General features: G+C 42.1%; 1 protein-coding gene across 1 annotated transcript in view; it reads right to left on the minus strand.

Moving 5' to 3' along the window:
- Window positions 1-22647, minus strand: part of TSLIG3A (tRNA splicing ligase complex subunit 3A) — a 40882-nt gene that overhangs the window by 9350 nt on the left and 8885 nt on the right. The window contains exons 2-5 of the mRNA XM_088474444.1: window positions 16048-16196; window positions 13828-13962; window positions 12501-12685; window positions 4569-4649 (exon numbers count right to left, since the gene is read on the minus strand). Coding sequence (XP_088330570.1) covers window positions 4569-4649; window positions 12501-12685; window positions 13828-13962; window positions 16048-16196 — 550 coding nt within the window. The remainder of the gene's footprint in view (window positions 1-4568; window positions 4650-12500; window positions 12686-13827; window positions 13963-16047; window positions 16197-22647) is intronic.

Here is a 22647-nt window from a genome sequence, read left to right on the forward strand (position 1 = left end):
ACCACCAGTGGCATTACCCCCTCCCCCCCTTCTTGTGGCATTACTCCATCTCGCAGAGCGCAGTAGAGAATGTCGAATGAGAGACGACCATCTCAGTAAAAGTCCAGCTGGCTACAGTCGCATCCTATGCAATTGTGCAAGTTTAGTGGTCAAGCCCCACCACACTTTTAGAACAGCTTTTCTCCTTTTTGATAATCTACAGTTCTGAGGACGAGTCCCACTTATTGTTACCACGTTTGAGGTCTGACTTGTCGTTTGCACTGAAGGAGTTAAACTGTTTGAAAGATTGAACACAAATTACATTACATCAATTCAGCTTGAAAAAGGGGGGCGAAATGCATTGCTGCTGCTCCCTGCATATGTGACCTCTCTGCCATAATGATTTCACTCCAGGTATTTCCAGACTACTACACTCCCTGCTTAACACAACTAAATCCAAGGTAACTCTGTAATCAGCTGGTTGTCTATGATTTCCAGCACAGAACTAACTAACAGCAATTCCAAATATCACACAGCAGGGATAGCCTCACTACTGTGTGATATCTGGAATTGCTGCTGGCAGCTTCTATGCTGGAAATCAAAGACAACCAGGATTAAACAAAGGACAGCACGGCTTGAACTGCAAACCAATTCAGGTGTCACTATATATATATATTGAGGTGATCCAGAGAAAATGTATGGGACTATATGTTGTGATGGTATGCAACAGACTTTGATGAGATGCTGATCGGCTGAGGATTTCTCCAAGTGTGGCTGGAATGAGATCTGGAGCCTTGTAAGTAGGTTTATTCACCATACACTCACATCACAACACTGGAGTTTTTCAGAAACTCTGTCTGATAAGGTACCGTATGATATTAACGAGTTAAGATCCAGAGAAACTTTTTATTTATATATGGGCTGTAATCGGCATCCTGGCGTGTGGGATGCCTATGGTCTGAATACCGCCACCGAAATCTTGACAGGTCGGGGATCCCGGCACCAGTATCCCGAAGGTAAGTAACGGGGTGTTACGGTGCGTTGTTAGAGTTAGACATTAGGGGGAGGGTTAGGCACCGGATAGGGAGTGTTAATATTAGGGTGTGGGGAGGTTAGGTTTAGGCTTTGGCACCGAGGAGGGTGGGTTAGGGTAGGAGTTAGAAAAATACTTACCGTGACTTCCTACGGGTGTCGGTATTCTGACCAGCGGCATCCCGACAGCCAGGATTTCATACCCAATCCATATTTTTTTTTTTTAGAATATAACTTCTTTATTTCTTACATTACATCAATGTGTCATGATTCATTTAAATAGCATCCAATCCCAAGCTTTCGAGTTTAAGGGGGGGAATCAATTAGTCATGGTAATTGATCCCCTGGGGTTTTCAATTAGCCCTGAAGGCAGCCCACAGGCTGCAGTTAACATGGATTTTATTTTGAGCCGGCTCGAGAAGAAATCCCTGATAAATTGACAGGGTTGCAGCACCCAAAAACTGACAACACATTTCCGTGAATTTATCTCGGATTCTACGTTAACGCATTAATTTATACAGGCGTTAAAAAGGGTCTCGGGTGAAGAAGGGTCTGGAATGGATTAGCCGTAGTTGTTAAAGCCCGAAACGACCACCCTTTTTCACCCAGTTAATTAATGGAACTAACTGAATTCAAACTAAGATGGTTGAATGTATTAGATTCTTGGTTACAGGATAGAATACATTGGGTGAGATATATGAAGGAGCATTATGTGGTTTAGTTGTATCATTCACCTTGGTAAAGAGGTGAACCAGAATAGCTATAGAGGCACAATCCATGCCACTATAATAAATCTCCCCAGTTATATTAAATGGAGTGCACTACTAGTTGAGTATCCCAGGGATCTATATTTGGACCAGTGCTTTTTAATATCTTTATTGGTGACATGGCAAATGGTATTGAAGGGAAAGTAAGTCTTTTTGCCGATGTCACAAAAGGTATGCAAAAGGGTAGACCACCAAGAGGGGTAAATCAAATGATTGATGATCTAGGTAGACTAGCGGAAAGGTCAAGAGTGTGGCAACTACAGATTAATGGCAAAATATGCTAAATCATGCACTTGGGTCTCAAAAACCAAAAGGCGAATTATAGTATTAACTGCACTAAAATGGAACTACTGAGGAGGAAAGGGATCTAGGAGTCATTATTTCAGGTGAGTTAAAAAGGTAAGTAAGTAATGTAACAAAGCAATGAGAAAGGCAAATTAAATGCTTGGTTGCATAGGGAGAGGAATCAGTAGCAAAAAGAAGTACAAATGACAGTGGTATAGCCTCATCTAGAATACTGTGTGCAGTTCTGGAACCCATATCTCCAGAAGGATGTAAATACATTAGATACTATACAAAGACAGGCAACTGAAATGGTGTATGGCCTATATCACAAAACTTGAAAGACTAAAACATCTTAATATGTATAACTTGGAGCAGCGAATGGAAGTGGGAGACATGACAACCTTTGAAATATATGAAGGGTTTTCACAAGGTACAGGAGGGAAGTAGGTTCAAAGGAAATTTGAAGAAAAATGACTTCACAGAAAGTAGAGAATAATTGGAATAGCTCCCATCAGGTGGTGATAGAGGCTAATACAGTAGAGCAATTTAAACATGCTTTGGGATAGGCATAAGGATACAGTTACAAAGAACTAGGGATAAAATGGGGTTGAGGTTGTTATATGGGTAAAAAGTGGTTCTTATCTACCGTCAAATTCTATGTTTACAAAATATATTAATGACAAAATCTTAGGTAGTTTGTTAAGATACAGAAATATTTCATCATGACGTCTTTGCCCTGGCTTCATGTCTAAAGAAAAATCTATCCAAGCTTGGTTATGTAACCAAGAATACACAAGTTACATCATAATATAAAACTACTGTAAGCTGGAGCCATGCAGACAATTTATTTAGGGACATTTATTTAGAAGAGAGAACAAGAAGTCTGTAAATTCATGCATTTAACATAGTCAAATATTGTTTTAATATAATAAAAATTTAAGCTGTTTGGTACATTACACCTTATATTACATATCCCTGATTACAGGTATTTAACATAAGATGTACACGGTCTCAATTTATTGTACAATTACTGTTGGGCATTTATAAACAGAAACAATGACAAATAAAAAAAACTAGTTCAAGAAACCCAAGGCTAGAACTGTGCAATACAAATTCACCTTGACAAGTTGCTAGTGGGAAGAGAAATCATCTCTTATATAATTTAAATCCTTAACAATAACTCACAGACATTACTATTCATGCTGCAGATGAAGCATGAAAAGAAATCTGGAATAGACCACACTTAAAGGCATGTACTGACTATTGCAGAGAATGACACTATGCAAATATACAGGACTTGCAGATTTTCCAGAGGAAAGTTTGCTGAAACTTCTCATTTGCATTAACCTTTAAAATCAAAAACATGAAATACGATCTGCTGGAAAGCAGGAAGTAATGACAAGTAAATGTGCTTTTCCATTTGCCATTCAAATCACCATTAGCCTCCTCTGTACAACTGAGCAGATAAGTCTCTAAGTAAACTACTCAATAAGGTCTCTCAAAAGGTCTATTTACTGGGTTTTTTGGTGGTCACAGTAGGTCGGAATGAGCTGGAAGTGTCTCCTCAGCTGTGAGGTAGTGACTGCTGGATTTGCTAAACATTTACTAATATAATATAATTTTATAACGCTAGGTACGGTGTGTGTGTATACACCTACTTAAAAATAAAATAACCTATATCCAGAAGTGGGATTTGTTTTTATTTTAAATCAAGGTTTCACTGAAGATAAAAAATGTCAGTCCCAAAACCCTCGTTATATATATATATATATATATATTACATTTCTGACTCCTCCACTAGCTCATGCCATATTAATTACCCTCATATGAGTCCTCTATCTACGGTTTGCTCCATATGATGTTTACAAACCAGAGGTCACTGGGTTTCAAAATATCAACTTGATAATAACTATTAGGGAGCTATGATAGAGCATATAATCACGTACTCGAAGTGTACTGGGGCAGATCTTCTTCCATGCAGGAAATCTATCAGCAGAGGTTTAATTCTGGCCACCAATACATTACAGCATATGCGGATAGTTATCTTTATGAGCCCCAAATAAGTGTGAGTGGCATTTGGCTATAAAGAGAACTTTCAAACATTACTCACATGGGGAGCTGCACTTAACATGGATTTTTGCTCACACCTTCCTGAGCTGTGCGAGCAGAAATCCACCTATAGTATGGCTTTGGGACTGGGTAGGAGTGTCGAGCATGGCACGAGAGAAGCCACTATACGTGGCTAATCCTGTCCACTTAGGTGCGAGTATGCGGCCATCGCAACCAGGGCTGGTCACGCAAACAAGTGAACAGCTCACGGTCACTTTAGACGGGAGCCCAAAACAATTGAATCCCACCAATCATGTCTGTCTTCACAACCCACTGACATTCTAAAATGTGACCAACAGTGGGTGAACAAGACTATTTTCCCCATATTTACCCTATTTTTGCCTGCAGCACTACTTTTCATTTATGTAGAATGTGAGCATAAAAGATTGAACTTACCCAATGAGATGGCCCCAAAGTTTTGCTCAGGAGAGGTTTTCCTAGGTGATTAGGTGGCACTTTTGCTAAAGTTTCCTTTAACTAGACAAAAAAAAAAAATAATATATATATATTAATATCAATAAATGCAACAAGTATATTATATAAAATATATTGTGTTTTTTCACTTATTTGTATTCCCCACAATTGTTTGTTTTCCTGTTAGGGTTACGCTGTATGTACGTTAATGTTGTCTCTAAGCAATATTTTACAAATAGCCCTCTGACACCCCTATAGGGTGATATGCCTGGGACCTTTGAGATTCAGCCAATATGCTTCAATATAAAACTCAATTCTCAGTGGTGGAACATATTTGAATAATATTTTATAAATAAATAGGATATTTGAAAGTAATTTGTACAATGTTCGACTACTGGGGGAAGGATTATTTGGAAGAAGTTGCTCTTAGCATGAGATCTGTTTTTAAAAGGAGGATGTGCAAATTCCACTCAAGTTTTCCTACCATTTTGTTTTTTTTAGAAAAGGTATATTGGGATTGCTTATTTTATTGTAACTTTCACTTTGGTAAAATAAAAAAACCTATCAGATTAGAGGCAACCAACCTAACTAATGCTGTCCATACACGCTACAATTATCGGGGCGATCCGCCTGATATCGGCGGATCGCCCCGATAATTGTAGCGTCTGTGCGGGCGACCGAGGGTTAAATATTGCTCGGTCGGGCATGCAGGATTGTCCGGCATGCCCGTCCGATGTGATATTTACCCGGTAACTGTCGGCCGCATCAGGCAGTGTATGCCCAGCGCGGCCGACAGACAGAGACATTTCCTGTGTTCCTTCCTAGGGAAGGAACAGGGAAATGTCTCCTCCCCCGGGGGCGGAGCGCGGATGTCGGGCTATACACTGTGAGATTTCTCTCACAGTGTATGCCGGCGACATCTGCGGCTGCCAGCCGGCCAGATAAAATGTCTGTCGGTCTGAGACATTTTATCTGGCTGTGTATGCCCAGCATAATTCATCCAAGATTGAGGAAAGTTTACAGTTATACAATGCTACAATTTTGTGCCACCTATAAGAATAGAAACCCTATTTATAATTAAATTTATATTAAACAGTTTTCTTCCCAGAGAATGTCAGCCAAGTGGCATTAAGTAGTAGCCAGGTGGTGGCAATGTAAGATGGTTGGAGACAGATATTGGCCACTTGCATGATGAACACAGATATAATTGTGTCCAAAAATGCACATAGAGATACAGTAGATGTATGCAGACTATCTACACTCTCTACAATGTTCTTGCTATCCAAACCTAAACCTGCCTCTTATTGACGGGGGTGGGATCTGTGTTACTGACCCTGTCATAGTAATGTTAACTACAGTAGAGCGTGACTCTGATGTTGGCCATCATACCCCTGGAGCAGGATAATGACAGGTTGCATGTAAAACAAGCTGTGTGGAGCACCCGTGAAATTGATCTTTTGGAGAACACACACACGGACACATTTTGTTTTGCAAGAAATCACTTTACATCTCTACTGTATTAGATGTATAATTCAAACAATTGCCATTTTAAAGGGCTCCGCATATTGTCCTCGATTTACAGAGTGCAATGTGATGGGGTGCCGAATTATGCTATCTGTACAATAAGTATTTACTCTCTTTGTAAAACTTGACCGAGAATGAAACACTGGGTTGCCCATTATTACAGGAACATGCGGTTTGGCCACAGAAGGAGCAAAGGCTTGCAGAGCTGGACATAAGCTGCCATAGAAATAAAACTGGCTCGGAGAGGAGGTGTATATTAATTGCAGTGTATACTATTTCCATTATTCTTTATTTATTATCAGTTACTTATATAGCGCCAGCATATTCTGTTGCGCTTTACAATTGGGAACAAACAGGAATAGAACAAGACTGGGTAATAGCAGACAGAGGTAAAAGGCCTGCTCACAAGCGTACATTCTATAGATGCCACATTCACTATATATCTACTGCCCATAGACGATATAAATTATCTTATGTTGTAGTCATTTATACAAGAGCAATTTATGTATTATATATAAAATTATGTATTATGTTTTATTTGAAAGAAATTAACTGAAAATGTGGTATGAAAGATTACAAATTTTGTCATCTAGGTTTTGATAACATTGGGAAGGATATGACTATTTGCAAAGTGAAAAGAACTGAGCGACACAAATTAGTAGACTAGAAGCTTAAGTTGGCGGGCTAAAGGAACGAATTCCATCAGCCCATCGGTACCTGAATGCAGATTATTGCGCAATCAAGGCAGTGATCAGTCAACAAAATTTCACACCGTTAAATTCAAAATAATTTGAACAACAAAACCGGTTTATATGAGACTGCATTGATTAATTTGATATGCGATAATTGTATACCTGCATGTGACAGACTGAACAAAGTGCTCCCATGCGGTGCCGCAGCTTTTTTTCACACCAAGTTCCATTGTGTTTCGTATATAAACTCCTGTACAAGTGTTGCATATCAAATGAATCAATGTAGTTTTGTGAAACAGTTTTGTCGCATTGTGTTCTACGATGCATAAATCGAATGAAAATAAGAGTTATGGTATAACATACCTTAGTTAAGTCTTTTTCTTCGAGGTCCATAGTGTCCACAGGATCTTCCTTGATGGTATGTAGTTGGAGTGATCCACTGCACCAAACAGCTTACAAGCTCCCAGCATGCATAGGGCCTCCTCCCTATATACCCCGCCCCCCCAGCCACAGGCATTCAGTTTGTAACCAAGCCTAACGGCAAGAGACGGAAAGTGGAGTAGGAAGTACAATGTACACAAGAAAACACTCATAAAAGACAGAATCAGTAATACAAAAAGAAAGGAACAGATCCCAACTGAGGCTAGGTGCGTCAGGGTGGGTGCCCTGTGGACCCAATGGACCTTGAAGAAAGAGTTAACTAAGGTATGTTATACCATAACTCTTATTTTCTTATTTAGGATCCATAGGAACTACCTTGGTGACGTCCTAAAGAGGTTCCCTTAAGGGTGGGGACGCTACTTGAGCAGAGAGGAGAATTCGCTGCCCAAAGGAAGCATCCTGGGAGGCAAAAGTATCGAATGCATAGAATTTGATAAAGGTATGAACAGAAGACCAAGTGGCTACCTTGCACAGCTGTTCAGCTGAGGCGCCATGTCTAACCGCCCACGATGGTCCCACAGACCGAGTAGAATGTGCTGCGTGGACAGGGAGATCAGTCTATGTATAGACCTGAAAAAGAGAGTCATATGCAGCCAACGAGCTAAAGTCTGTTTGTTATTTGGCCAATCTTGTTTATGAAACCCATATAAACACAAAGAGTGCATCTGATTTCCTGACTGAGTTGGTACGATCTACGCTGATCTCGAACCACATCCAAGGAAACTTCACCCTTAGAAAAGTCTGAAGACTGAAAGGCCAGGACTACAATTTCCTGATTCATATGTAAATGGGATACCACCTTTGGAAGGTAACCAGCTGTAGTATGGAGGACAGCTCTATTTTGATGAAAAATCAAATATGGTGAGCGATATGGCAGTGCTGCCAAATCAGAAACTGCGAGCTGAGGAAATAGCGAGGAGAAAAAGCGTCTTCACTGTCAAGCATCCAAGGTCCACCTTATCTAAGGGTTCAAAGGGAGAAGCTTGCAACGCCCTGAGAACCAAAATATAAATCCCACGGAGGGACAAACGGCAGTTGCAGGTGGAGAAACCCCTGAATAAATGTTCTAGCATCTGGCAGAGTGGTAATTCTGCGTTGGAACCAAACTGACAATGCAGAAACTAGTCTGACTTGAAGAAAGGAAAGAACTCGGGAGACCCTGAAAACCTTAGGGTCATATTTTCTGTGGGAACACCGCTGAAAAAAAAGAATGCCAAATCCTGTGATAGATGCGGATGGAGACAGGCTTCCTTGCCCTAAGCATCGTCTGGATCACAGAAGTAGACAAACCTTTGGCCCTTAAGACAGAAGACTCAAGAGCCATGCCGTCAAAGCCAGCCAAGGTAGATCCGGATACAGGCAGGGACCCTGCACTAGTAAATCTGGTCGTAGAGGCAGTGGAAGTGGACTGGCTATGAATAGACAAGTCAGATCGGTGAACCAATGTCTCCTAGGCCAGGCAGGAGCTATTAGTATCCTGCTGCCTTCCTGCTTGAACTTTCTGATGACCCTTGGGAGGAGGGAGATTGGTGGAAACAGATATGCCAACCTGAAGTCCCACCTCACTGCCAGAGCATCCACGAAGGCGGCTAAGGGGTCCCTTGTTCTGGACCTGTACCTGGGGACCTTGTGGTTGAGACGTGACGCCATGAGGTCTACGTCCGGTAGTCTCCACTTGTCCATCAGAGTTGAAAGACGTCTGTATGAAGAGCCCATTCTCCGGCGTGCAAGTCCTAACGACTTAGGATGTCCACTTCCCAGTTGAGGACTCCTGGGATAAATATTACAGATTGCTGGAAGATGGCATTCTGCCAACTGCAGAATGTTCGCCAGTTCCTTCATGGCTGCTGGACTGTGTGTGCCTCCCTGATTTTTGATTTAGGCCACTGCGTTCGAGTTGTCGGACTGAATCTGGACAGGCCTGCCTTGTAGGAGGTCCTGCGCCAGAACAAGCGCTTTGTGCACTGCACGAAGCTCCAAAATATTTATCGGTAGGTGACTTTCCTGAGCCGTCCACATTCCCTGACAGGTGTGATGACCTGTCACCGCCCCCCATCCTCGCAGACTTGCATCCGTGGTGAGGAGTACCAAATCTGGGACCCATAATGGGCAACCCCTATCTAAATGAGTCTGCAGCCACCATCCGAGGGAGAGACTAACCTTTGGCGAGATGCGGATCATCAAAGACCTTATCGGATGATACTGACCTTACCGATTAGATAGAATCCATTGTTGCAGGGACCTGAAATGGAACTGGGCATAAACCACCATGTCACAGGTGGATACCATGGAGCCTAGTACCTGCATCGCTACGTGAACTGACACTTTCTGCTTGGTCTGGTCTTCTTGGTCAGCGGTTTCCTGCGGGAATTATCCTGTCTAGAGGAAGACTGTCCTGTTGCCCTTCCCTGCAGGTGAAAGGACCGAACCGATGACAGCCTATTCTTAGTAGTAGTCGTAGATGGCAACCCAGCAGATTTAGATGTTGCCAGAGAAGCCACTATGTCATCCAGTTCTGGTCCAAACAGTACTTTCCCAATAAGAGGCAAATATTCCAGAGCCTTCTTGGACCCTGTATCTGCCTTCCAGGTTATTAGCCAAAGGGTTTTCCGAGCTGCATCTGAAGTTGCTGACACCCTAGAAGCCAAGATACATGCATCAATAACCGCTTCCCCAACATACACAGCTGCCTCTCGCATCTGACAGATAGCATGCCTGATGCTACCAGACAACAGCTGTCCTATCTTCCAGAGAGGTCGTCCATTCTTCCATAGCCTTGGCTACCCAGGCCACAGCCATAGCTGGTCTGGTAATAGCTCCAGATAACGAAAACACCGATTTCAAATAATTATCAAGTTTTCTATCTGTAACTTCATTTAGTGAGGATGCGGAAGGAATGGGTAATGTAGAGCTCCTGATCAATCTAGTTACATGAGCATCTACTGTTGGAGGAACTTCCCATTTGTTACATTCACCAAGTAAAAATGGGTACCTAGAGGTCAAATTCCTTGTAGCATGGTAAAATTTTTGGCGTACCCCTTGCTTCAGACATGAGATTCGTCAGTTGTTCAGACTGAGGGAAATAATCTTTAGCCACTTTGACGCCTAAAGACCGGAGTCTTATGGTGCATACACACGGTCAGATTTGTCAGAACATCAATTTCGTTGAACAATAACGATGAACAATTTCATCAACGATTTAGTGAACGATTGAATGATTTCTGACAGTATTAAAATGAAATCGTCCAAGTCTTACTGTAAACAGTCGATGTCAGATATAGTTGGTCGATGCATGCCCAACATGTCAAAGATATGAACGATTTTTACAATAGTTATCGTTCAGATCTTTAACAAAATCTGATCGTGTGTATGCAGCATTAGATTTTGGTGGAGCCTCCTCTTCCTCTATACTCAGGACAGATCTAACCTCTCTCACCAGAGAGGGGACATCCACAGAGGATTGATGGTCTTCCTCAACAAAATAAGAACCAGAACTCTGAGTATCAGAGCGCGATGAGGAGGCAGAGTCAGAATCCTGAGGCAACGTCTGAAGGGAACCACTCTTATGTCCCTGCTTTACCGCCACTGGTCTATTTGCCTGCTGAGGGGGTACAGACGGCAGCATACTCTGACTAGAGTGAGCAAAATAATTAAACCAAAAGGGATTCATGGGGGACATATACATAGTAGGATGCAAATGCTGGGGATACCCCATAGTAGGCAGCAGTACCATAGCAGGAGCTCGTTACGCTGCAGCTCTGTCCACTAAATGTGACAAAACCTGAGACCAAGAGGCCACCCAGGTGTACCCGATAGGAAAGGTGGCTGTTTAGAACAGACACTACACAAGCCATCTTGCTCTGACAGGCCTGCCAAACAGGATTTACATGACATCAGCGCTGTAGGCTCATCCTTCTCCCCTTTACCTTTAGAAATAGCAATGTATACCAGGTATAAGGTATAAATGCAGTGTGACCCTCTTCACATTTATGAAAAGCCAATGAACCTCCCCCAACCCACACACACACACACACACACACACACACACACACACACACACACACACACACCTGTTCAGGTTGAGGAGAAACATAGTGATAGATATTTCTGACAGTTTGTAAAACAAAGGCAGTATAAACACAGCAGCCAGCATTAAAGTCACATACAAAGCATATATATTAAAATGCAATTGGTATCTAAATCAACTAAATCAGCCCCACAGGGGTATTGGTAGGATACAGAGTGCAATAAACCTGACCCAGGGGAGAGGTATATAGGGAGACAGACCAAACCTCTGAGACAAGCAGCTTTCATCTTTGCACCCAAAGCGGACTGTGAGCGTCTCACACACAAGGTGGTCAGAAGTAGCAAACCAACGCGGGAATCCTCACCGGAAGTTGCGTCTGGGTTGGAGGAGCGCCTATCTCCCCATAACTGCAATTTTGATGACACAGGTACGCTGGCCTCACAGTAGCAGTCGCATACTAGTGCGCACTACTGTGTCTACTACCCGTCCCCGGCGACAGACAATATGGCCCCAGTCATCTAAGTGAGGACACGCAGACGAGTCAGTCACCCGCAGCAGCAGCCGATGCATCTCCTACACCAGAAACCTGGACTGCAGCGCACAATTCCGCGCAACGAGGAATCGCCTTACCTTACCATCTCCATGAATTCAATCACAGTCTGGACCCCAGCGAAGCCGATAGCTAAGCCACGCTGTGGTCCGCCGAGATCCCCAGGGCATATAGCAATACTGGCGTTTTGGCATCGGCGGAGGTAGAAGGAGTCGTAGTATATGCATCATATTCTGCGCCTAGTACCGCTAAACTCATGTTTCCAAAACAAAGGTAAATAAAAATAATAAAACCTGGGACTGCCTAAGCAGTCCCGCTGTTATACCGATGCGTTTGGATACTTGTCACGCACCAAACAAAAAAAACTGAATATGCCTGTGGCTAGGGGCGGGGTATATAGGGAGGAGGCCATATCCATGCTGGGAGCTTGAAAGCTATAAGCTGTTTGGTGCAATGGATCACTCAAACTACATAAACCCAAGGTAGTTCCTGTGGACCCTATGGACCCTGAAGAAGAAAAGGATGCTACACTGCTTGGCGCAGCACTCTCGTACTGCATGGCGCACTGAGGCTAGGTGTATGAGGACAAAGCTCTAGCATTTCCATTTTTAAAAAAAATAAAAAAAATGCTCTCCAAACTAACAAAAAAAACCAAGCAACAACAACAACACACCACTAACCTTTTTCTCAATTCCACTAAAAAACTGGAACATAGTTATATTAGCTGGTGGCTTGGACATTCCTAAAGTCATGCATACGGCCTTCAGTTCCTTAAACACCTCGCTGCCGCCACCATCTTCTTCCTTCTTTGCAGGTATATTTACACATAGCATTCTTGCAGCTTCAAGTTCAGATATTAAATATGCTGGGAAGAGTGAAAGAGCACATGGTCTACTAACTTTAACAAATCATGTAGCTCTAAAAATGTTAATAGTACGAATATAAGAATCATTGTTTCTTTCCTTTCTCTAGAACCTCAATACTAAATACATGAGGAAGTACAGTTTTTGAACAACATGGTGCAATGTGCGCAAATCTGTTGTACCCAGTTATCTTTCATCTTCCCTTTTTCATTTGGACAAAAGTCAGAGTGGTTTGCAAAAGTAATACAGACGAATCTGCTGACTTTTTAGGGGGTTGAATATGTTTGTAAGTCACTGTAACTATACACAGTGTTTAATACAACACAAGAAGTGCCTGGTTTAATTTATCTAATGAGTCATATTTACTATCAGAGTGTACTATTGTATAACTAAAGCTGGGTAGACACCTATACAATTATCGGGCCAATCTTGCGATTCCCGACCTGTTTTTCAGATACTGTAAGAGTGTTTAAGCTCCTACGATCAGGTTTAAACTGGTCACGTCTGAAGATCTGATTTTATGCTCTCCCTAAAATAGTCAGATGCGATGATCTTATGTCACAGAAATCAGGAAGTGTGTGTGTACACTACCAACTGTTGTGTCAGATGCTTTGGCAGCAGCAGAGCCTGATATCTGTAGAGCAGCGGCATTCAGTATGCTGCCTTCCGGCTGTTGTGGAACTATATATCCCAGGGCATGCCCTAACACAGTTAGCACATCCTAATAGCAAAACTTAGGCAGGGCATGCTGGGATGTGTAGTTCCACAATAGCTGGAGGGTCGTATGTTGAATACCCCTGCTGTAACGTGTACGGAGTCACAATCTTTTCAGCAGATGGTTTTGTAAGATCAGGATTACGGCTCGCAAAGTACATTATAAAGGTGTGTACGAATGAATCTGAATGCTAATCGGGACTTTTCAAACACTTCAGGAATTATCAATACCATCGCATGTGAAGCAAGATTGTATAGACTGTGCCCTGCTTAACACTTTGGCAGTATATGGTTTAATGTTGTTATCGATCAGAAGATATTTAGGAATGGCTAATTCTGCAACACACACATAGCTAATAAACCAGGGATTGTGATGTATGTATTTTGCCCATAAACTCATATCAAAAGCATACAGATGTGCAGCACTTACATAACAGCAGTAGACAGTTCTTCTTGTCAAGAAGGCGTTTAGAGATGTCTCCAGATGTCAAAGATGTGTATGGGCAGGTCATCTCCATCAATAGACCACTCATTTCTAACTGAAACCCTTCTGCCTCACTAGGGCCTATAAAATGAAGACACTTTGGTTACACAGGGAATGTCTGCTACATAGCTTGTATAACTCTGCTAGAATTATTCAGTAAATCAGAAATCCTGTGCAGTCAATTGTGTTTGCATATTTCAAAGAAAGCCTTTATATTGATACATACTATACAAAATACACACATAGATTCCAACAGAACAACAATTTAATAGAATAAACACAATGCATTTAAAAAGTGTCTCAAACGGAATCTTATATCGAAGATTCCACCACCATCCTACCTGCATAATACATCCCTGCCCCTCTAGCTCCATAGCACCAGGAATCCAATCTTCATTTGGACACGTGACCAGAATAAAAGAATAGCAACAAGTGAGAACATGAAAAGTTCTAAAAAGTACTTTAAGTACTCATCCCATGCTCATCATTAATGAATCTTACTCCACATACTGTTTTTTTGCAGGAACCTGTAAAGCACAGGTAACAAGGGCTGCTGCTTATTACCCATGTGAGGAACCCACCAAAGTACTGTTTTTGGAGAAAAAAAAAGGGTCATTAAAATTCATATTTAAAGCAGTATCCTATGAAAAATTGTACTAAAAAATGCTAATAATGAATCATAATCCTCCACACTTATTACTGTGGCAACAGGTCACATGATGTAGTGAGAAGAGACTTTAGAACTCCTCTCTGAGCTCAGTCTGCAATGCTACAACCGCTCTCAGTCTCCTCTTTTGCCATGAAATGGCATGAGAGCTGCAAGACTATCTGTCAGCATTGCTTGTTTTCCCTCCAGAAATATTTGGAAAATTAGGTGATTTTAAGAAGTACTAAGAAAATTAACTTGTTATTTCACAGGGGTAAAAAAAAAAAAAAAATCTATGCATGATTGAGGCTTTAATTGGAGAACACCTTTAAACATAATCTGTCTAAAAACATAACCCAAAACAAGGTCTTTATTTATAACCAGACCCAATAAAATTATGTGAAGTGTTAAATGCTAAGGATATAACATCTTCCTGCTTTAGACCAAGAGAAACTGTCCTATGTACTGCACTGCCTCTGTTTAATGGGGTTGGTATATTTGTTTGACATTCATCATGTCGACACTGGTGAAATGTTGACAAAATGTTCCGGATGGTCTGGCAGTGACTTACCTGGTTTGGCGGGTAAGCGGCTACTACAATGTCTCCTGACATGGTGGTAGGCTGATGTTGACTTCTAGCAGTTCCTGCAGCAGTCCCGACAGTGTGAATTGCCAACTCCTGTACTCTAACCTCCCATAACATTATTCTAATCCTCCGCTGCTGCAGCCTAAGCCTAGCCCCTAAGGTCCGTGCAATATGTCGACATTATGCAGATGTGAACATTTTCCTTGACTTAATTTCAATAATGTGGACACAAAACAAAAATTACACATAAACAGACAACTTTCACACATTTAAAGGGAAATGTACATATACACACTCATCACACATGTAAAACAACTGGAAACATGCTTGCACACAAATGCAATCTGTAGATTGAGACAATGTGTCATAAGTTGTAATGCTACTTGCATACCAAGCAGAACGGCCAATTAACACAAGCACAGCATACCAAGTTTCTTAGTTTACCAGTATCTGGAAAGCTTGGATTTTGTCGAGAAGGGGATTTTATACAATTTAGGCGGGATGTAGTATACCGCCACACGGGATGCCGGCGGTCAAAATCCCGACAGCTGGCATACTGAACATTAGTATAGCGGGTAGGGTTAGCTTGTAGCCGCAGGAAAAGCAAAGTAAGTTTGGATCTAGAACAAACCATATTGCAATACAAGGGGTTCAAATGCATTTTCATTTATTTGCATGCAGGATAAATACTGACTGCTTTTGCATGTAGCCCACAAATGCTGGACAGCATTATTTTTATAATTGAATTTAGGTTTGAGTTTGGAAAAGGCCCTCTCATATCAAAATCTCTGCACATTTTAAATCTGCCCTACCTGCACTGCAACATGGTTTTTCTATGGTGCAAAGTTACCTGCTGTGGTTTGCTTTATCCCCAGCTTAGAATCATCCTTATTATATACAGTATAGATAATTATAGAACAAAAAAATTACTTACTATTTGTGGCTTCTACATTTTCTTCCAGTTTGCAAAACAATCTTAGCTCGGTCACCAACCATGCACAGAGCTTGGTGTATTCTGGAGAAAGGGCTCCTTGACCGGCAGCTTCAATCAAGGATCCCTCGTCCATTAGGGACCCTTTGTACCTGAAGGAAAAGACAGTTATGCGATTCACATAAAGACAGCTAATGAGAATAGGCAGTGGACAGTTCAGTCAGTATGGTAGCCTGTAGCTATTGTACTCAAACGGTCGTTGAACTACAAATCAACAGTACAATAGCCTGAGAACCACAAAAATAACTACTCATGAGATAAAAAAAATAGTCAATATATACATGGGAGGAAAAGTATAGGTAAGCTATATTATAAACACACAAATAGATTATGTAGGTTTTTTTCTTCAACAATAATATCAAATACCTTCCACATGGAATGTATTTTACACCTAAACATCACACTACCATTCAAATAAAATTGAAAAATCATATTTAGTCTGGAAACTCCAAATATTGCCAAAATAATATTCTGCATAACAAATGTTACAGGCCTAAAAATGGATGCATCTCAATGCTCCACCATCTGTACTGTATATTCAATATGCAGATTAATTGTAAGTCTTTTCTACGGGTTATAGCTTCCCCACTCTCCAGGAATTGCACACTGTTACTTATAAAAATGTACAACATTGCCTTATTATTCAAGTGTCAAAATAAAACGCCTTTAAATTCTAATTTTAATAAATTTCTGACTATAAGTAGCCAATTTGCAGATACAAAACAAATATTATAAGGGCTGAATCGGGAAAAAAAGACGAAGGAGAATTCCAGAGAGGGGGGGCATGGTGTTTAAGGGGCTACAACTCAAAAGCTATTGGCGGTACCAATCTGAAATTTGGCATGGACGGGTAGAACTGTCGCTGGTGCTGCATGCCAAAAATAAAAAATATGAGTATTTGGGAACAATCTAAAGTTCCAACTGTCAGTTTTTTCGGACACTCAGTTAGGACCACTTTTCTGTAGTCTATGGGGGATTTTTGGGAAGGCATAACTCAGGGTAGAGGGAGTATTTATACTTAGGGTTTGTTTTATTAGGTAGCATTTTTATTCCAGAGTAGGGCCTTTTGGGGTTCAGGTAATTGAGGAAGTTACATATTACCTCACAAATGCCCCATTGTAGAGATAAGGAGCTTCAACTTGCTGCGCAGCCTCAGTAGGTGCCTCCAGCAGGGGGGTGTACTCACTGTGGCTTCACTTGGGTGCACAAAGATGGCTGCCCTTTGCAGGCGGTAGCAGAGGTGGAACCCGGGGGAAGGAAGCGGGCGTTAGCTGCAGCCGGGACCCGGGAGAGGTAGCGGGCGTTAGCTGCAGCTGGGACCCGGGGAAGGTAGTGAGAGTTAGCTGCAGCTGGGACCCTTTGGTGGAGCGGGCCCCGGTGGCAGTGCGGGCTGCGGGACCAGTCAGCAGTCAGATCCGAGAGGATCCAGTCCCTGCCAGCCATTCTGCAGAGTTCGGCAGTGGTGCCCATTCCAAAAATGGTGCTGAGGCGCCATTTTTGAAATTATCACAAGATCTATCATGCAGACAGATGCAGGCTTGGATACTGGGACATCCGTGATACCTGCACCGATGTATAAATAAACACAGAAGCACAGATGGATTAGTGAGATACATCTGTGCTTCTGTGTTTAAAAATATAAAACCTGTGTGAAAAAAAAACAAAAACAAAAAAAAACGTGGAGCGGTGGGTGCAGAGTTGATTATGTAGTGTGGTGCATTTGATAATAGTAAAAATATTGTCTTTTGCTGTGGAACTACAGGTCCCAGCAAGCCTCCCTCGCATGCTGGTACTTGGAGAACCACAAGTACCAGCATGCGGGGCATTACGGGCCCGATGTTACCTGTAGTTCCTGAGCAGAAAGGAGAACACCCAAAGGAAGCATCCTGAGAGGCAAAAGTATCAAAGGCATAGAACCTAAGAAAAGTGTGGACAGAAGATCACGTGGCTGCCTTGCACAATTGTTCTGCAGAGGTACCGCGACTAAATGCCCACGATAGCCCTACAGACAGTAGAATGTGCTGTCACCGTGCTTGGGACAGGGAGATCAGCCTGTGTGTACACCTGAGAGATAGTCATGCGTAGCCATCTTGCCATAGTCTGCTTATTAGCTGGCCATCCTCGTTTTTTGTGAAAACCATATAATACAAACAGAGCATCTGATTTTCTAACAGAGTTTGTACGCTCCACATAGATACGGACAATATGAACTACATCCAGGGAGGCTTCACCTACAGAAAGATCTGGAGCTTGCAAAGCTGGAACAACAATTTCTTAATTCACATGAAAACGGAACACTATCTTAGGAAGGTAACCCTCCCTTGCACGAAGAACAGCTTTATCTTGGTGAAAAATAAAAAATGGGGAGCGACAAGATCATGCTGCCAAATCAGAAACTCTGCAAGCAGAAGAGATAGCGAGAAGAAAAAGTGTCTTCACTGTCAACCACTTAAAATCTACAGAATGTAGAGGTTCAAATTGGGGAGCTTGAAGTCATTTAAGAACAAAAGACAATCTCACGGTGTTACCGGTGGAACAAAAAGGAGGCTGAACTCGCAGAACTACTCGGAAAAAAATTCTAACATCTGGTAATGAAGCATTCGTCTGGGCCAGCATGACAGTGCAGGTTTCCGTGCCCTAAGCATTGTTTGAATTACAGAACTGGAAAAACCTTTTGCTCTTAGGATGGAAGATTCAAGAGCCACGCGTCAAAGCCAGAGGTGGTAAATCCAAATGTCGGTAGGGACCCTGCGTTAGCAGATCCTGCCATAAAGTGGATACGGACTGTCTACGGACAGATTCTGTATGTCGGTGAACCAATGACGTCTGGGCCAAGCTGGAGCCACTAGTATTACTGTTCTGCTTTCCTGCTTGAAAATCCTGAGAACTCTTGGGATGAGTGAAATTGGAGGAAAGAGAAACGCCAGCTTGAAGTCCCATCTTACTGCCAGTGCATCCACGAGGGCAAACGATGGGTCTCTGGACCTGAACTCGTACCTGGGGACCTTGTGGTTGTGGCGTGATGCCATGAGATCTCTCTCTGGTAGACCCAATTTGTTTACCAGGAGCTGAAACACTCCCAGATGGAGAGACCACTCTCTGGTGTGTATGTCCTGGCGACTTAGGAAGTCCGCTTCCCAATTGAGTACTCCCAGTATGAATATTGCCAAGATGGCCAGAAGAGGACGTTCTGCTCAAACCAGAACCTTTGTCACTTCTTACATGGCTACATAACTTTTCGTGCCTCCCTGAAGATTGAGGTAGGCCACTGTAGTCACGTTGTCGGACTGGATCTGGACCGGCCTGCCTGGAGCAGGCCCTGTGCCATGACAAGTGCTTTGTATAATGCTCGTAGTTCCAGAATGTTTATTGGCAGATTACTTTCCTGATTTGTCCATCTTCCCTGAAAGGTGCAACGACCTGTCACTGGCCCCCATCTGCGAAGGCTGGCGTCCGTGGTCAAACACCCAATTTGGTATCCAGAATGGGCGCCCCTTTGTTTAATGATCCTTTCTCAGCCTCCACAGTAGTGAATAACAAACCTTTGGAGTGAGAAGGATCCTCCGAGACCTTATCACATGATGCTGTCCGTGTAGGAGACCTGGAATGGAACAGAGCATACCCCACCATGTTGAAGATGAATACCAATGATCCCAGGACCTGCATTGCTAACAGAATGGATACCCTTTGCTTGCATAGCAGGTTGCATATTCGCAATGATAGATCCACAATCTTGTCCTCTGGCAGAAACACCCTTTGTGCCCGAAATCCAGAAACGCTCCCAGATGTACCATCTGCTATGTTGGAGAAAATGATGATTTCTTCCAATTGATTATCCAGCGTGCCTTTGTACGCAGGCTATGGTCATTTGAAGATGGTAACAAACAGAGTCTGCATCAACATCAGAAGGTCGTCCAGATAAGGCAGAATTCTGACTCCCTGACGCCTGAGATAGGCCATCATGACTGCCATTATTTTGGTAAATACCCGAGGAGCCGTAGGTAGACCAAAGGGTAGAGCCTGAATTCGGTAAATGTTGCTGAAGGACAGCAAACCATAAGAATTGTTGGTGGGATGGTATACAGTCAGGTGCATAAATATTGGGACAGTGACAGAATTATCATAGTTTGGCCTCTATTCACCACCACAATGGCTTTGAAATGAAACAAGATGTGCTTTAACTGCAAACTTTCAGATTTAATTTGAGGGTAATTACATCCAAATCAGGTGAACGGTGTAGGAATTACAAAAGTTTCTATATGTGCCTCCCACTTTTTAAGGGGCCAAAAGTAATGGGACAAACTAAACAATCCTAAATCTGACTTTCACTTTTTAATACTCTGTTGCAAATCCTTTGCAGGCAATTACAGCCTGAAGTCTGGAACGCATAGACATCACCAGACGCTGGGTTTCATCCCTGGTGATGCTTTGCCAGGCCTCTACGGCAAATGTCTTCAGTTCCTGCTTGTTCTTAGGGCATTTTCCCTTCAGTTTTGTCTTCATCTTTTTTTTTTTTTTAAATGTACCTATTGATTTTTTTTCTAAGATGCAAGCCACACGGATCGCACTAATCCGTGCGTGCTTCTCTGAATCATTTATTTTACTCAGATGCCTGCATCACAGATCTTAATGATCCGTACATGCAGTCAGCTATCCTTAGATCTTGCACGAAAGTTCGTGTGTGTCCTGGAGTGTCGGGGAGTGTTCAAGGGAAATCGGTCACAATATTGCATCGTGAGAACATTGTTCCAGGTGTAAGGGACTTTAGAAGCAGTTCAGGGCTGCTCCCGTTCCTGATGGTTAATAAATTATATACAAAAAACCCTTACGATTTCACATGTCTCATTAAGGCTTCTTAGACATGATCTGAATATTCACAAAACCTAATGAATTTCTGCCACTCAAACTCAAAAAAGCAATGAAATTCTGATTAAGGCCGATGCCTTAAAGGGTGTGTTCCTTGCGCAAAAGACTCTGAGTGCTGAATCTGCAGTTGACCACAGATTGTGATGGCATACCATATAGCTGTATTGCACAAGGAACATGTCCATTAAGGCTTCAGTCTTAATGATCAGAACTTCATTGCTTTTTTGAGTTTGAGTGGCAGAAATTCAGTAGGTTTTGTGATTATTCAGATCATGTCTAAGAAGCCTTAATGAGACATGTGAAACCGTAAGGTTTTTTTGTCTATGGAATGAATCAACAATTAAATAGACTCACAGTAACTGTTCTCTTGATTGCTGGCACTAAAGTAGTAATTGGACATACTTAGGCAAACCTGGATAAGGCCTGCAAATTGTAGAATTAGAATATACTCAATAATCTTTGATGCTATGAGATGGTTGGTTGTTCTAGGTCATCTACTTATAACTCAAGTGTAGAGTAAAGTACCTAACTTTACATGTACATTTTTTGTTTTATTAGCAGCTTGAAAGCAAATTAAAAAAATGACATTCACAAAAAGATTTTTTTTGGTACTTAATATTGAATATCTTTCTCAAAGTCCATCTGGGGGACATTGCTTGACCACAATAAGGGGTTCAGGAGCTATCACTTACCTGGTTCTAGCACACAAGTGCCTCTTCTCCAACCTTGTCCTGAGTTTAAACTTAAAAAGCCCGAAGGCTAGGTTGAAGAAGAATAAGGACACACAATAAAGGTAGGGATCTAAAGCTGCATACACACACAACGATTTTTTGAACGATTATCGTTAAACGATATCGTTTGAAAAAATCGTTCACTTTCTGAGTCAAATGATGAACGATTATCGTTCATGCGCGTTCACGTTTGTAGTTTGTAGTTCAGTCAGACTTGTCAACTGAACGATTTTCATTAAGGGAAAATGCAAAAATCGTTTGTAGTAAATAAAAATCGTTCATTACACTTTAAAAAATCTGAAAGATAATCTGACAGAAAATCGTTCATAAAATCGTTGGTAACAAAATCGTTGTGTGTGTATGCAGCTTTAGTCTCTCCCATATGGACTTTGAGAAAAGATTTACGGTACTTAACAGTAAATTTCTACTTTCTCCATCTGGGTGATACTGCTTAACCATAGGAACATACTGATGGTGCTCCCAGGACAGGGTATTCTTACAGTAGTCGTGGTTGAACGCAATATTTTGGGGGCAATGTTGAATAGCGCTATGCTGAGCTATTCCATTGACTTCGCTGTTAACCCTGACTAGAGAATTTCTGCTTGCACCTTCTTGGGGAGCGAGCAGAAATCCCACTAAACTAGTGTAGTGATGCCGTTTTCAGGCTTAGCACGTGCAGCTTGGATTAAAGTCGGAGAATGCAAGTTATCACGACTACACACCCGGCTTAAGGTGCTGTAACCTGCATCTCCCGACTTAGGTGCAGGGCACGATGGGGAATATTGACTAGCTCCAGAAATTAATTCCTGGCACTATTCAAATCGCACGGAATTTAATTGCCGCCTATCTGTCCAAAAGAAGCACCCATGGATGCAAACTCATGGAATCTATAGAAATTGGTGAATGTATGGACTTAGGGCCTGATTCAGCACGGATCGCAAGTCTG

This window comes from Taudactylus pleione, unplaced genomic scaffold (genome assembly GCF_031769625.1).
Source record: "Taudactylus pleione unplaced genomic scaffold, aTauple2 ptg000154l, whole genome shotgun sequence".
NCBI classification, from domain to species: domain Eukaryota; kingdom Metazoa; phylum Chordata; class Amphibia; order Anura; family Myobatrachidae; genus Taudactylus; species Taudactylus pleione.